At 43.4% G+C, this 16,781-nt stretch overlaps 1 protein-coding gene across 1 annotated transcript in view; it reads left to right on the plus strand.

Moving 5' to 3' along the window:
• TTC3 (tetratricopeptide repeat domain 3) overlaps positions 1 to 13,990 on the plus strand; it is a 126,827-nt gene extending 112,837 nt beyond the window's left edge. The window contains exons 42-46 of the mRNA XM_011953999.1: positions 5,629 to 5,981; positions 7,507 to 7,633; positions 7,826 to 7,969; positions 11,117 to 11,209; positions 12,325 to 13,990. Of these exons, the coding sequence (XP_011809389.1) occupies positions 5,629 to 5,981; positions 7,507 to 7,633; positions 7,826 to 7,969; positions 11,117 to 11,209; positions 12,325 to 12,399 (792 nt within the window). The 3' untranslated portion in view covers positions 12,400 to 13,990. The remainder of the gene's footprint in view (positions 1 to 5,628; positions 5,982 to 7,506; positions 7,634 to 7,825; positions 7,970 to 11,116; positions 11,210 to 12,324) is intronic.
• The last annotated feature ends 2,791 nt before the right edge of the window (positions 13,991 to 16,781 follow it).

A 16,781-nucleotide genomic window follows, 5' to 3' on the forward strand; every position in this document is an offset into this window, starting at 1 on the left:
AGAGACAGGGTTTCACCATGTTAGACAGGATGGGTCTCGATCTTCTGACTTCGTGATCCGCCCACCTTGGCCTCCCAAAATGCTGGGATTACAGGTGTCAGCCACCACGCCCAGCCCCTTCTTCATTTTCAAGATTTAATTTTTTTCATTAGAAAACTTTTCTGATTAAAAGTAAACTAATATGCTGATTTATAATACAGGACTAGTACAGCTGAGGTTGAGACCAAGTGGTGGTCAACCGCCTGTACTAAGCACCCGCCATAGGCTGCATTGCAGCTCATCTGGGAAACAAAGATAATCTCAGACTCATTTCATCTAATAGTATCAACTCTTCCAATAAACCGTAGAATATACAAAGATTCTTTCTTCAGGATGCCATGCTAACTCTGCCTCCTCCACCAAAGTATAGAAACATAGAAAAGGGGTAAAAAGAGGCCAGGCGCAGTGGCTCATGCCTGTAATCCCAGCACTTTGGGAGGCCGAGGCGGGCGGATCACAAGGTCAGGAGAGCAAGACCATCCTGGCTAACACAGTAAAACCCCGTCTGTACTAAAAGTACAAAAAATTTAACTGGGCATGGTGGCTTGTGCCTGTGGTCCCAGTTACTCGGGAGACTGAGGCAGGAGAATGGCGTGAACCCAGGAGGTGGAGCCACTGCACTCCAGCCTGGGCAACAGTGCATGACTCCGTCTCAAAAAGAATGCTCTGGTTTTTCTTCAAGACGTATGATGAGGTCTTACTGTACCCACAGATTGGTAGTGTTTTTGATCTTCTCAATTAGGAGTAGTCAATTTATCTGTCACTTTCAATAGACCAGATTCATGAGGTGCTGAGATGATACATTTATCTCAGGCCCATCCTTTATTTTCATAGTAAGGTAATGATTAGGGTTTGATTGGAATCTTTTGAATGTTTCAGACTACCTTTTTAAAAAATCTTTAAATGCAGATGCTGGTTTTAATATTAAACATAAAGATGTTAAATGAAGAGTGGTCAAACTTTTAAATTTGGGAAAAGAATTTAAAATTCAGGAGACTTACTTTCCCTCTGCCCTTCAATTTTAGAGTTTTTGTTATATTAATAATTAAAATTTTCTAAAGTGTCTCTAGTGGCAAATTTACAAGATAAGCAATCTTTAAAAATAGTTGGGTTTTTTTGTGTGTATGTGATCATGTTAAATGTATCTTTCTCTCATGTTTAGATGTTTATTTGACCATAAGTGCTTTTAATGTTTTAGATTTCTAAAGAAGTTTTATATTTTACTTTTTCAGTGATCCTGCAGCGTATCCTGACATGGAGTCTGATATATGTTCATGGGAATTGTTTCTTTCTAATGTTACAAAAGAAATTGAGAAAGCAAAGGTAAGTTGTAAAAAACATCTTTTAATCCCATCAAAATCTTTATGATAGTTATAATTCTCAGGAGGCTAGTGTCATATTGAAACTATTTCTTTTTTATCTATTATTGTCAATAATTTTTTTTGTTGAAAGTATTATGAGCTTTTCATGGAAGCAATGGTTTTGTTTTTTATTTTTTATAATTTGTTTTGAGATGGAGTTTCACTCTTGTTGCCCAGGCTGGAGTGCCATGGTGTGATCTTGGCTCACTGTAACCTCCACTTCCCAGGTTCAAGTGATTCTCCTGCCTCAGCCCCTGAAGTAGCTGGGATTACAGGCATGTGCCACCATGCCCGGCTAATTTTGTTTTTTAGTAGAGGCAGGGTTTCTCCACGTTGGTCAGGCTGGTCTCCAACTCCTGACCTCAGGTGATTTGCCCGCCTCAGCCTCCCAAAGTGCTGGGATTACAGGCGTGAGCCACCGTGCCTAGCCTAAAGTAATTGTATTGTCTTAATTAACCATCTTGACCTCTGCCTTGATTGGTAAGATTAGAGGAGTTACGTTTGAAAAGGCTTTGGAGCATTTGGATTAATGAGGTCTTATTTTGAATTTCCTTACAAGACAGTTATGTTTCATTTATAACGTATAGGAAGAAACAAAGTATTAATTGACAATTGTGGTTTTCCCACACTTTACTTTCTACTCACAGTCTCAGTTTGAAGAACAAATTAAGGCAATTAAAAATGGTTCTCGTCTCAGTGAACTTTCTAAAGTGCAGATTTCCGAGCTTTCATTTCCTGCCTGTAACATGGTAAGTCTAACACATCTTTTTTAAAAAAAAAAAAAAACCATAATTCATTTGTTAACTAGCCAAAGTAGTTATTTGTTGTTATTCCCTAGGAGTGAGGATGAGATTGGTTAATAATTGCCTCAATGTTTCATTATTGGTGCTACTGATGAACCTTTTAAGCTTTATAACATTCTTATATAAAATAGATCAGTCTTTCTGCATCTGTATGAGGAATGGACTGAGGTGAATACACCATTGCTACCTTTCTATCACTCTTCTGTAGCTTGGCCTGTCTTCTGTCTTTGCGTGTGTGTGTGTGTGTGTGTGTGTGTGTGTGCTGTATATGTATTCTTTGAATGAATAATCCAGGAGTAGCAGGTGCCTGTGATTCAAGCAGGACCCTATCACCACCTCAGATCATACTCTTATTCCTAGATATTTGGGGCATAAGACCAAAATCTAAAAATTAAGAGGTTTCCTCCTCAAATACAGAATAAAAGCTGCTATGCCTGAGACATACAGGGCTTTGTGGGTCTGGCACATCATATTTTACTACTTGTTTGAGGTATTTGCCAAATCTTGTGAATAACAGTGAATAATCTTGTCTTTTTATTTTAATATGCACAGCACAGAAAAGAAAAGCATTAATTGCATTTTGTGGACTTTACAACATGGCTAAACCCACATTTCTTAGATTTGGACACAGATAGATGCTTAGTAAATACTAAATTGAAATGAATTAGGCCCAGAGGAGATCAGACCATAGGAATTTAAAGTTAGATCTTGTGAGAAAACTTAGGTAAAAAAGAAAAACAAAATTAAAGGAGGACTGTATGTGAGAGTTGAAAGATATAAGTTCCAGAATGTTGTGACAGGACAGTGAAATCTTCTGGTTCCTAAAGACAGAGGAGACTCTCTCCCAGCACCTGACTTGCACCCTCCTACTATTGCCAGATCTTTGCCTGGGCTGTTCCTGGCCTGGACCACTGTCCCCGCTCTGCATCCTGCCTTCCCCTGAAACACCATCAGGGGCTGCCCTCTTTTGGCCTCCCACTGTGGCCCTTCTCTCACGTGCATTAGATCTCAGCCTGGCCTTGAATGTCTTTCTCACCGGTACCTTGCACAGTAAACATCCAAACTTACTGTGAATTCATCTGAAAAAAAAAAAATGAAGTGTAGAAAAAGTGTGACCACCCTGAACTGAGTAAAATATTCTGTTGAGATCCAGTTTTTTCTCTCCATTGAATGTGCAATTTTAGTTAGAATTACACTAAAGGGCACTTATCATTTATCGTTTTTCTAAGTTCGTATAACAACAGATACATAGAGAGAAAACATTGGCTCTCAATAGGATGTTTTACTATTACTTTGTAATCCTAGCTTATGTTATTTTATAAATACTCAAAAGAATTTTCATATTCCAAATTCTGGGAACTCTTATTGTGCCAGGAGCTTTAGTAATAAATGTGCCTAAAAATTATTTACTTTGTATCTCATTTCTCCCTCATTCATTCATTGGGTAATTAGTGGTGATAAAGATTGTGGGCTGTGCCCTCAAAGTGCATATGGACTTAGGGAAAGACAGACTTTAAACCCATCATTACCTGCAGCAGAGTGAGGTTTCTCATGGCAGAATGCTGGAGCAGCTTGAATTAGGGGCCACTAACCTAATCTAGAAGTGTGGCCTCAGCGGAAGATTCCCAGTTGGAAGTCTCTCAGAGACGGAGATCTGCAATAGGAACTTACCAGACAAAGGAGTGGGAGGGGTGTGTTTGGACGGTCAGAGTTCCAGATGGAACACACAGTGCACCTGGAGCCTAGAGAGATAGAGAATACACTCCTTTCATGCTGTAATAGAAGCCCAGTATGACGCAGGGGCAGAGCCAAGGGAGCCTTCTTCTGTAAGCTGTGTTACAGCAGTTTGGACACTTCTAGCTTCATTAGACCAGACAGGATAGGTCTCAAATAAGGTAACAGCAGCAGAACAGGAGTCCCTCCTTCTTCATGGCTTCGCTTTTCATGGTTTCAGTTATCTGCAGTCAACCGCAGTTAGAAAATACTCAATGGAAAATTCCAGAAATATGTAATTTGTAAGTTTTAAATTGCGCACTGTTTTGAGTAGCATGATGAAATCTGGAATCTCACATGGTCACACCAGGGACGTGCCTCCTCCCTTTGTCCAGTGTTTTCATGCTGTTGCTACTCCCTGCCTGTGAGCCACTTAGAAGCTGATTTGGTGACCAGATGAACTTCTCACGTTACCTCAGTGCCTATGTTCAAGTCACCCCTATTTTACTTCATAGTGGCCCCAAAGCATGGGAGTAATGATGCTGGTCATTCAGATATGCCATAGAGAAGCAATATACTGCTTCCTTTAAGTGAAAAGCTGAAAGTTCTCAAACTAATAAGGAAAGAGAAAAGATCGTACCCCGAGGTTGCTAAGATCTACGGTCAGAACAAATCTACCGATGAAATTGTGAAGAAGGAAAAACAAATGCGTGCATAGTATACATAGGGTTCAGTACTCTTTGTGACCTCAGGCATTCACTGGGGGTCTCAGAATGTATCCCTGAGGATTACAGGGAGCTACTGTGCTTTTTGAAGATGAGCTTGCCACTAATGTGGGGGAGTGTTGGGGAGGGGCTTGAGTGATTTCCAGTTGTTCGATTATCAGCCTATTGGCATCATCCTGTCCTGGATAGGGCGTGGCAGTAGGGGTGGAGGGAAGAGAACAGATGTGAGAGGTGATTAGGGGTACATTTACAGGCGCCATGCTGCTCAGGAGACCAGGCCCCATGTGTCCACGTGGAAGTCGAGGGTGAGTCTTGGGCTTCTGTCCAGGAGTACTAGGGGAAGAGCAGGACTGGGGAGGCTGCCTGAGGCTGGTTTCCAACACATTGACTTTGAGTTGTCTTGGAATCACCCAAGTGGATTTGCAGATTTAGATCTCAGGAAAATATTCTAGACTGCAAACTTAATATTCTAGACTGCACACTTTTAAAAAGTTTCAGCCTCAGGCAGCCACATGGGGAGGAGCGTCAGCACTGCAGGTGTGGACAGAGGCCTGAGAGCTGCCAAGAGAGATGGCAGGGAAGAGGAGGCAGCCCGCTGGGATGGAGACAGCTCTGGGGAGTGTGGTGGCCATGATGTTGCATCTGTCAGCTACAGGGTTTAGCTCAGAAGGGGAGAAGTGTAACCAGGTAGAGGCTGAAGGAGGGCCAGTAGGCAGGCGAAATGGTCTCATCTTACAGAGAAGATAGTGACTTACAGAGATAATTATTTAGAAGTCTGAAACCTCCTACTCTTCTTCTAATAACTAACAAGTTATTATCAAGAATTCTTTTAAAATGAAAATATTTAATTCATGGTATCAGGTTTCCTGTGCACGGAGCCTCTCGGCTGCATTATTGTATTTATTCATCGACCTTTGCCCTTGGGCGTTTCGTCCTTTTAATTCAAGGGAAGCCCTAAGTGATCCTGGTGTGATGTGTTCCTCACAGGTTCATCCCGAGTTACTCCCTGAGTCTTCAGGCCATGATGACCAAGGGTTTGTGACTTCTGCAAGCGATGTGACTGGAAACCATGCAGCACTTCACAGGGATCCCAGTGTGTTCTCTGCCGGCGATTCCCCAGGGGAGGCTCCTTCTGCGCTGTTGCCAGGGCCACCCCCTGGTCAGCCTGAAGCCGCCCAGCTGCCAGGGCCAAAAAGGGCAGCTCTGTCAGAACGAAGCCCTGTGGCTGATCGGAAGCAGCCTGTTCTTCCAGGACGTGCTGCGCGTTCAAGTCAGTCTCCAAAAAAGCCGTTCAATAGTATTATTGAGCACCTGTCAGTGGTATTCCCGTGTTACAACAGGTATGAACAGAAAATGACTGTGACTGTGTTCAGTACTTTATTGAACTGAGGTTTCCTGATCAGATAAAACCAATTAGGTGTTAACATGAAAAGGGTTGCATAATGGTTTTGCTCAGAAAGACAGGTGCTACATTTCCTTCTTTTTGTAAATATAGAGATAAGTATTTTCAAATAAATTGGTGGGTTTTTGTTTTTGTTTTTGAGACAGAGTCTCACTCTGTCGCCTAGGCTGGAGTGCTATGGCATGATCTGGGCTCCCTGCAACCTCTCCCTCCCAGGTTCAAGTGATTCTCCTGCCTCAGCCTCCTGAGAAGCTGGGATTATAGGCATGCACCACTAAGCCTGACTAATTTTTATATTTTTAGTACAGGTGGGGTTTTACCATGTTGGCCAGGCTGGTCTCGAACGCCTGACCTCAAGTGATTCACCCGCCTTGGCCTCCCAAAGTGCTAGGGTTACAGGCATGAGACACCACACCCAGCCCCAAATAAATTTTTTAATATGCATATGTAAATTGAAAACATTGACCACTGGGTAATTAACACTCATCAGAACCCATGACAATTTGCTAAGATTTTGATGAGACCAATAGCATTGTCTAAAACTAGTGTTATAGAATCAATAAATGAACTGCAAAACAATAATTTTGCATCATTTGGGGGGACAAAATTACATTTAGCAAAGAAGGCAGCAGCAATTTATACCTTGTTAGATAAGACCTCTGATTTGTTAGAGTGTGAGGTTGAAGAATAGATGGAATTCCATAGTGAATGGGGCATGTGGACATGTTAACAAGGGGTCCTTGTGAATGTGGGAAAAAGCTGCCCTTAACTGAGTGAGCGAGAGCTGTAAATAGGGTTGGGATGACGGCAGGCTCTTTAGTAGCATTTCTGCCTCCACCTCTGGTTTCTGCTGTTCAGGTTGGTGCAAGGAGGGCAGAGTTGCCTCTTGTCTCAGCTGTGAGAGATGATAACATAGAGGCAGTGTCTCTGAAGTGCAGCTCGGAACAAAGGACTCTACACTCAGGAATGACCTTTGGCATCTGCCCTATTATTTCAGTTTCTGAGACAGTGTTAATTAGAAGCTTCAGAACTGAAATTTGTAACAGTGGAGCAGTTAAAATATGATTAGCCAGCAGGCGAGGTGGCTCACGCCAGGCTGAGGCAGGTGGATCACCTGAGGTTGGGAGTTCGGGACCAGCCTGGCCAACATGGTGAAACCCCATCTCTTCTTAAAAAATAAAAAATACAAAACTCGCTTGAACCCAAGATACAGAGGTTGTGGTGAGCAGGGATTGTGCCACTGCACTCTAGCCTGGGTAACAGAGTGAGACTGTGTCTCAAAAAAAAAAAAATAGCTCTGCTTTTTAGATACAGTTATGGTTGTTATTAGTAGTCTTCAAATTAATTTTGTGTGCATTTATCTTTGTGTCTTTGGGTTGGGCTGTTGGATTAATATTGGTGTGTAACATTGCTTAGCAGTAAGGAACTTTCTGTTGTCACTTAACACTCACTGTCCCTTTCAGCACCGAGCTTGCTGGTTTTATTAAAAAAGTGCGAAGCAAAAACAAGAACTCACTCTCAGGATTGAGTATTGATGAAATTGTCCAAAGAGTGACAGAACACATTCTAGACGGACAGAAAAAGAAAAAGGTATTTTATCCAGATGTTCCACTTCATCCTTATTTATAAAATATGAAAAGTGTTTAAAAAAAAAACAAAAACATCAAACCAAAACCTAGAGAGCAATGTACTAAAGACAGAAGATGGTCAAGTTGTTGGATAACTGAACTTTGCTTCCCTCTTGTCCCCCCACCCTGCCCCACACCCCTCTTGTCTTCACAGCCAAACCCAGGAAAGGACAAGAGGACTTATGAGCCCAGCTCTGCCACCCCTGTGGCCAGGTCCTCCCAAGGCCCACCCTCGGCGGTTGTTGCACCATCACCCAAAACCAAGGGGCAGAAAGCAGAAGATGTCTCTGTGAAGGTTGTATGTAAAACTGTACAGTTTTGTTTTTTAATGAAAAACAAGAAGCAAACAATTTTTAATCCATGATTTAGCCCCATTCATTTCTAGACCTAATTAATTTGATCCTAACATTAGAAACTGAATTTCAGTGTACTTGAATGTGTCCAGTTAGAGCAGTCAGTGAATGGCCAAGGTCATGGTCTCTGCTCTGACACCTTGGGTGCCCAGCATGGAGAGAAGTCACTGCACGTGAGTGACAAGGGTTCTGACCACTGTGGGGGATCTGGGCCTTCTCTCTCTTGCTCTTGTTTTGCTGCAGATGGTCAAATACGTGAACTTTGTACATCCAGTGTGGTATTTTGAACAGTTGGGGAAATAATTTTTGAATAATTTTCTTCTGTGTAACCATGGCTTTGGAATTGCACAGATTGGTTCCATCACTTATTAGCAATGAGCCCACATCCCGCTGCTTGCCCAGGCTGTGGCCTGGATCAAATGCTGCTGTAGGATGACTGGGTCAGCTGTGTGCTCCAGAGAGCCTACTTGCTGTCCTTGGCCTCTTCCTCTAGTGCCTGAAAAGGGACACTGGAATGGGCTACACTTGCCTGGAATTCTGTGTAGTGATCTAAGTTGTTTTATTTTCCTTTTACACAGTAAGAATGTTTACATTTACATAGAACATTTCATAAAATACTATAATATGATCTGAATTGATAAGGCAATATAATTATTTTAATTTATAATAAGGAAACTGAGGCACAGAGCGCTCACATAGCTTGCCAGTGTTCACTTGACTGTTTGAAGACTGGAGGTAGCTCAGAGTGGGCCTTTCGACTTGTGTGTGCCCCGTGTAATTCATCCTCACCACCGGGACTGGCTGACGTTGGAACCATGCGGTAGGGACCTCGGGGTGGCTGCAAGAGGGCCTCTCACTTGTGTGGCTCGGGGCTGGGGGCTCTGGATGGAATTCTGGTGTCAAGCAGACACCAGAATTTTTCTCTTTGTCCATCTCTGGTGTCAGAGTATAACCAACATCCACAGGAGGAGAGTTACAGGCCCCGTAATCTTCTCAGCAGGGAGCCAGCGGTAGGAGATTGCACAGAGAGTACTGGTTTGCTAACTTGAGTCGGCATTGAGTCTTTTGTAAACTTAGGTTTTTATTCCTCCCATACGTTTTCACTTTCCACTACCCTTTGGAAACTTTCCACACCGCACACACTCAGCTCCAGAGGGTCTCGGCCCCACCCACACCCAAGTGAGGGAGCTTCTGAGCATGTAGGGCATTCCTGCAAGACCTGGCTCGAGTCCTTCCTCTCCCGGGGAGTTCCCCGATGGGTCACGTGCACTGTGGTTCTTCACCCAGGCAGAATTCCCAGTCACGTGTGTGGGTGTGCATGCGCACAAGTCAATGTGTTGTGTGGCCACACCCACCCCAAGATAGACCGTGATCTCCTGGAGAAGAGTTCCCTTTTTGCTTCATGATGGATGTTTGTAGTAATGAAGATACAAAAGCTGACTTACTGAAACTTCACCAAATTGTATGAGAAAGAAAAAATGTATTCAAGCTGGGACCTAATTTGATAACCATAGTTTGTTAGAAGTATTAATTTTTAAATTACAAAGTATTACATACTCACAATAGAAAATACAAATAAAAAGGGCATTTAAAAACCCACCCTGTAATCAGTATTACCACTTTGATATATATTTTTCTAAACTCTTGAATGCATTTATATGTGAATTAGTCGAAACTGAATATGCTAGTCATACTTTGTTCTCTGAGGGGCTGGATTTTTTGGTTGTTTTCCTTTTTTTTTTATTGTGGTTGTCCTTTTTTTCTTTTACTTAGAAATATACTGTGCCCATCTTTTCTAGGAAACAGAAAACTGTGAAGTTAAGTGTATGTTTTTTTCAAACTAAACCTGGCTCCGAGCTTTGCACTGGGCATTGGAGAGGCCTTCACTGGCTCTTCCCCAGTCTGGCACTTCCTCTTCTTCCCTGACCCTGGAGTCATGGGCAGCAGTGGAGGGGCGTGAACCCTCCTTCTGCAGCATCTGTCCCATCTCCTCCTGGGCCAAGTCATGCCTTGGGAGAGACAGCAAAGCCCTGGACAGCAGTTCAAGGTCTTTTCAGTCCTCGGTGGTGCGCCCAGTACTACTCCCTGAACTTGATCCCACTACCAGGGCTGCCCACATTGGCCCGCTCCCTCAGCAGGGCTTTTTAGAGCATGAGTTTGGGCTAGGTTTTCCACCACCTGCTAAGGACCCAGATGGGACTCATTTTGTGCCTTCAAGGTGCTCGGAGTTAAGAGGCAGTGAGCTAGAATAGAAGTTAATGATGCAGTATAGGGTAAGTGCTGTGAGAACTGTGCCTGGAGTCCCAGGCGACACTCCGGTCTGCTCTCACATCGAAAGCACTGTCTGTGCTCACCAGACTGTGAGCTGCTGAGGCCGGAGCCCTCCATTCATCTCTGTGTCCAGCAGCCCACACCGTCCCTGCCCATAGATGTTTGCCGGATGAGCCATCCGTTTGTTTTCTTTTGATTTGCACAAGTAATCCATGCTCACAGAAACTAGAAAATAGTAAAGAAAAAGATTAAATCTCCCTTACCCTGAGGCAACCACTGTTAACTGTCTAGGCATGTATGTATACACGCAGCCTCTTTATTAAAAAGTGAGTTATATATGATACATGCTGTCCTGCTAGCTGCTTTCATTCAACAGGCTTTTGGGGCCAGCTTTCTATGTCAGGGATTATGGGCTTCCGTCATGATTTCCCTTTTGGCTACACAATAGCCCATTGTGTGGATGTGTTGGAATTTACCACCCTCAACTGTTAGATGATTAGATGAATGATGAATTCACACCATGCCATGTGATTATCCTGTACTGTACTTTAGGTATGGTAATCTTCACCTGGGAATCTTTTAGCCACATAAAACAGTTTTTTCTCTGAGGCAATTAGAACTTTAAAAGTATACTTTTTTTTTTGTATTTTTATATTTTTTCTTAAGAAACGCTACTAAAAAGTAAGTTGTTTCCTCAGACTGTTTAGCTGTAACTGTGAATAATTTGCCACCCTTTGTGGCAGAAGATTTTGAAGGAAGAACTCTTGTCATAAAAACAGCTGTCGTTGTTCTGTATTATTCAGGTGTGTTTGTTTCCACAGGCACCGGGTGCAAGTTCCTGTGAAATATGCCACGAGGTGTTCAAATCAAAAAACGTGTGTGTGCTCAAATGTGGGCACAAGTATCACAAAGGGGTAAGAGCTCTTTTTGGCCATCTTTACAGCATGCATTGGGACCATCAAGTATTTTCAAAATAAGAAAGGAATTGTTTTCTAGTCATCAGTATTTATTGTGCTGTCAAACCATTTTCTTTGCAAACCTCCCATGTCATTGTTCAGTGCCTCCCTGTCCACACACTAGCGCTGCCGGAGGGGCAGCTCCGCAGACTGTCCTTTCCATCCCGTGTGGGGAGAGGGGAACGGCAGCTCCAGCCACTTGTTGCTGAGATTCGAAGCAGTATTGGTTCCTTGAAAGGTGATTTCTTACACACTTGACTAAACGGAGAAACAGTGAAACCATTTTTTTGACTTAGTGTAGTATATGAAGTCAATTTAACATTTTAGAGGAGAAAAACTAAACCTAGCTGAGTCCCTTCTGCCTGACCTGGGGACAGTCCTGCTCGTACCATTCTGGGATCTGTGTGTGAACTGTCATGGTGTTCTAGGTACCGTGAGCATTTGTGTGCACCCCTGCTGCTGGGTTAGAACAGATCAGGTCTCTGCCATGGGGATTTACTAATCCCTTGGAACGGGATCAATACAGCATACTCACTGAAAGGAACTGAGACCACTTGCCGAGTCTCTCTGGTGTGGCGTGCCTCCTTTGGGTACAGGGTCTTATGTCTGGGCCGGCTGACTGTCCACAGCCTCTGCAGTGTGGGCAGCAGCAGCAGGAGTATGGCATGCAGGCTGGAGGGCTGTTCCAGAGCCAAGGGCCAAGGCCAGGCCAAGGGATGGGCTAAGAATGAGTGATTGGGTCATAGGGCTGAGAATGTTAGGCTCTGGAATTTGGTGCAGCTGAAGTGGAAGAGCCGAGACTGGAACCGGGGCTTAGGGCAAAGCCACCCCCTGAGGCCAGGTTGGAGGCCCAGAGCACTCAGGATCTGACCCTGAGGTGGGATGGTTTGCAGCTGGGACTTCGTCCACACTCTGGCCTGAGCGGGCGTTGGTGTCCCTGAGTATTGGGCAGCTCCAGGCCCAAGAGACCAAGGGCAAGTGAACCACGCCTGCCAAGGAGCCCAGCAGCACAGGGGAGCTAGGCTTCCTCGTGGTCCTGAAGGCATCTTCTGATTTTGTTTTCTCCTTTTCAGTGCTTTAAGCAGTGGCTTAAAGGGCAGAGCGCTTGCCCGGCCTGCCAGGGTCGTGATCTCCTGTCAGAAGAGTAGCCTGCACTTCTGGAAGAGGCTGGCCCGGTGAGAATCAGGAGCCACCTTCCCGCTCCTCTAGGTAGTCACACTTCACTAAAGCGTCATCCACCAGTACTGGTGTTGAATCGGAATGACAATTTCCTGCCACCACTGGCGTAAAAAACAAACATTTGAAGACCCTTGTGTGTTGTGTGTCACAAAGCTAAATACGTGGAAATCGTTAATATCGTTGAGATTAAGTAATTTCCCCACTCTGAGTGAATACTTTGATGATGGCCAAGCAGTGGCTAATAAAACGACGGCTACCACACTCGTGGGTCGCTGGGGCTGCGCGGGGCTCTTTGAGGTGGGTGGCTTCTTCTAGAAAGTACTGTGAGCGCCTCGAAGTGCAGTATTCTAGTGATAAGAATTCTTAACATGTCCAAGCACCCCACGTTTGTTCCCCTTTTGTGTTTGAAAAACCTTTTCTAGTAGCTCGGCAAGAGAGATGATATGACTTTTTAAATTTTTTACAAGAGTCTGTATTCCTGAAAATATGCCTATATTTTTCTTCAAAGATTCTGCATTTTAAGAATGGGCATAAGCAAACTACATTTTAATAATTTATAGTTAATGTTAAAATATTGGCTGATTTAGACCAAAAGATTCAAATCTCCTCTTTGTGAAATCCCATCTGCATTTGATTTTTTTATTATTTTACGTTCCCCCGATAGATTGTTTTAAGTGTTTACTTTTCATCTTTTATAGATGTAATTTGATTTTCAAAAATGGTTAACACTTTTTGATTAGTATCGACTAAGACTTTTTCCCCCTGGAATGGAGGCTGTGTGTCCATCATCCCAGCCCCCGGTTGGAGCCTGCTCTTTGAACTCTGCCGCCCTCCTCAGTAGCTTCTGTCCTCTTTCATGAGTCAGCCAGCAAGTGCTTGGGATCCGCATCTAGCCGTGCTGAGCACACAACAGGCTGTGTGTGGAAATGGCCACCACCCTTCTCCTTCCCTACCCCACCACAAAAAGAGAAGCTGTGTCTTTAGACAACCCTGAGGTGTCTGTGTTACAGTCGCTCTGTGTTTGACATTTGTGTAAAGTATGCATGCAGTCTTAAACTGTGGTCTAAAACAAAACTATAACTGCATTAGAAACCATGAAAAAATTAGATACTGTTTTGTGAGTTTTATATAGTGGTAAATATAGAACCATGAATTCTGGACACATTCCATTTCTCTCCAACATGAAGGATCAAAAAATGTTTTTCAATGTGTTCTTTGTTCCACTGGATACTTGGAGTCATGAGTTTATGAGCTGATTTGGTCACCTTCCTCTGCCTTTATTCACCATGAGTTCTGATGTCTTAGTGACTTAGTTCGTAGAAGCTCACGCCTTAGTTTGAAACATTCTCCACGGTGGTCCCCAAAACATTGTCTGCATATTCATAAGAATTGAGCGCTGTGGGTGTTAACGTGCATAAGGATCAGTTTGCAGCAGCAAGTACAAAAGGAGAAGAGGAACATCGTCAAATGAGTGTGTTTTGTACATAACTTCAGATACTTGTGAACATGCCTTATATTTGTCCAACAACTGTCAGAATAAAGAACATTCTAAAATGAGAAGTTCACTGTCATTCTTGTCCATTCTTTCTTAATTTAAAAAATGCATTCTCCTGGAAAACTTAGGACATGTATGTAATGCTAACATTTTAAGAGTGCTTTCTTCAGGAAAGAACAGCCACGCCACGCTGTGTCTGAGTAGTCTGACCAGGGATCTCAGGGCATTTTAGGGCCTGGGCCAGAACTTTCCTTTGTGCCTGCATAAGATCGACTACTTCAATGTGTGAATGGCATTCACACAGAGATGACAGAGTTTACTTCTTACGGCCACATTAAGAGAGTTTTCATGTGAATACATACAAAGATGTTGAAGATCAGGTTTTTGCCTTTTTTTTTTTTTTTTTTTTTTTTTTTGAGGCATTTGTGGATTTATGGGCCGCCGAGGCTGTCGATGGGGTTTCCTCTTTAGAGGGGCTTCTGGGTGTGCGGAGCACTCTAAAGACAGCGCATTTTCACAATCTGTCTTCTGTTTATTCAAGTGTATTCAAAGTATTATCAGTACAGATTTTTAGTCTGATGGCATTTAATTTAAAGCAATGACTATTCCTTAAGAATATAGATTAGTTTTCCCTGCTGAACTGCTTAATCTATGTTATGAGTAATGGATAACCCAGTATAAAGTTGAAGTGGTGCCCCAGCAATGCAAAATGTCACTACGGTTTTAAGACTACGGAAGTGGCCCCACTTATTAGGGATTTTGATTTCCAGTTTGAGTTTGTTACCCATGGTCAGCCGTGGTCTGAAAATAGGCGAGTACAGTGCAGTACAATAAGATATTTTAAGGGAGAGAGAGACCACACTCACATAATCTTTATTACAGTGTAATTGTTCTATTTTATTACTAGTTCTAGGTGTTCGTCTCTTACTGTGCCTAATTTATAAATTAAACTTCATCATAGGTATATATGTATAGGAAAAAACATTGCATATGTGGGGTTTGGAATTATCTGTGGTTTCAGGCATCCACTGGAGGTCTTGGAACGTATCTGCCACGGATAAAGGGTGTGTGTGTGTGTGTGTGTGTGTGTGTGCGCGCGCGCGCGTGCATGCACGCAGTGGCGGCAGGTGGTTAAAGTGATCAACACACTGCAGACTGAAGCAATAAAACTATTTTAGAGTAGTTTTTGTAGATGACTGGAGAAGGGGATTAAAGGAAACAGTGGGAGACACAATAGCAAAGATGGAAGTTCATTCTGTCCGCTGAGGTACTTAGGAGGCTGAAAAAGCAGAGGCCATAAAGTGATAGGATGGTTGGTCAGAATGAGGACCAAAAAACCATCTGTAGTATGACCTCATGAAAGAAATGGGAAATATGTTTAGGTATTTGAAACACTTGTGCAACACACTTAATTGAAAGAATAATTGTAAAAATAATTGGTCATCCATCGTGTCTAGTTCCTTTTTATTTTCTTCACACTGGTGTGATTGGCTGAGAGGAGAGGTCCGCATTTGGTCACCATATACCTTATGTGCTTTGCTGGGAAGAATGGGCAAGGCCTGCCACAGGCACCACTGAAAACTGGGAACCATTCATTCAGCAAGTGTGCATTGAGTACCTACCACCCTGGCTGGGCGCCAGGCTAAATGTTTTGATACAACAGTAAAGGAGACAAGGACCCCATGAAACATGTCTTTCAGTTGAGTAGACACCAACAAACAAATACATAACGTAGCTTCAGGCAATGAGAAGGGCTCAGAAGGAGAAGCCAGGAAGGTATACAGATGAGTAAATTCCTAGTGAAGTGCTCAGCACAGTGCCTGCACACAAACTCGTGATAACCGGAGCTAATAGAACTAACACTAAGATTAAGGGCCTGGAAATTGCACGGGAAAGAGTTAGGACGGTACAGTAGGAAGCCTCCGTTAGGTGAGGAACTCCACTTCCTCAGCGTGGCCTACACTGGAACACGATCCAGTGGTGAAAAGAGCAAGAAGAAATCAAATCACCTCGAAGTCATTTTGGAAAATAACAGCTTTGTTCCTGAGATCTCCCTGAATTGACTTCAGGAATATTGTGATTCTACAGCAATGGATCATTTCACCTTTTGGCTTTCCCAGATGACCTGACTGAGCAGTTTTGAGTCAACCTTTCCTATCCAGTTTGGGTTCAGGATCAGAGCCCTGTGGTGGGCTCACTGGGGGGTTGCCCTGGAGTATTGGTGTGGCCGGGCAAGGCTCACTGTAGTGGAGGTGTGTAGTCCAGACTCCCTGGCTTAGGGTGAGAACTGTTTCCACTTATTCCATCATCGCCTCCACATTTTTTTTTTTTTTTGAGACAGAGTCTCGCTCTGTCACCCAGGCTGGAGTGCAGTGGCACGATCTCCACTCACTGCAACCTCCACCTCCTGGGTTCAAGCAATTCTCCTGCCTCAGCCTCCTGAGTAGCTGGGATTACAAGTGCATGCCACCACAGCTGGCTAATTTTTATATTTTTAGTAGAAACAGAGTTTTATCATGTTGGCCAGGCTGGTCTTGAACTCCTGACCTCAGGTGATCCACCTGCCTCAGCCTCCCAAAGTGCAGGGATTTATAGGCATGAGGCACTGCACCCAGCCCATCGCCTCCACTTTATACTCCTGTTCTCCCTTTAAAGGTGAAAAAAGATAAATATTACTTAGCAAGAATACAGAAATTAAACAATTTAAACCAGAAAATCCTAATGAGTCATCGGTCAATCAAGTCAGATCGATAAACCATCAAGGCAAAAAAAAGACTTTTAGCTACTTAAGAATAATAATTTGGGGGCCAGGGCCTGGTGACTCACGTCTGTAATCCCAGTACTTTGGGACGCTGA

The sequence above is a fragment of the Colobus angolensis genome, unplaced genomic scaffold (genome assembly GCF_000951035.1).
Source record: "Colobus angolensis palliatus isolate OR3802 unplaced genomic scaffold, Cang.pa_1.0 Scaffold38, whole genome shotgun sequence".
NCBI lineage: Eukaryota > Metazoa > Chordata > Mammalia > Primates > Cercopithecidae > Colobus > Colobus angolensis.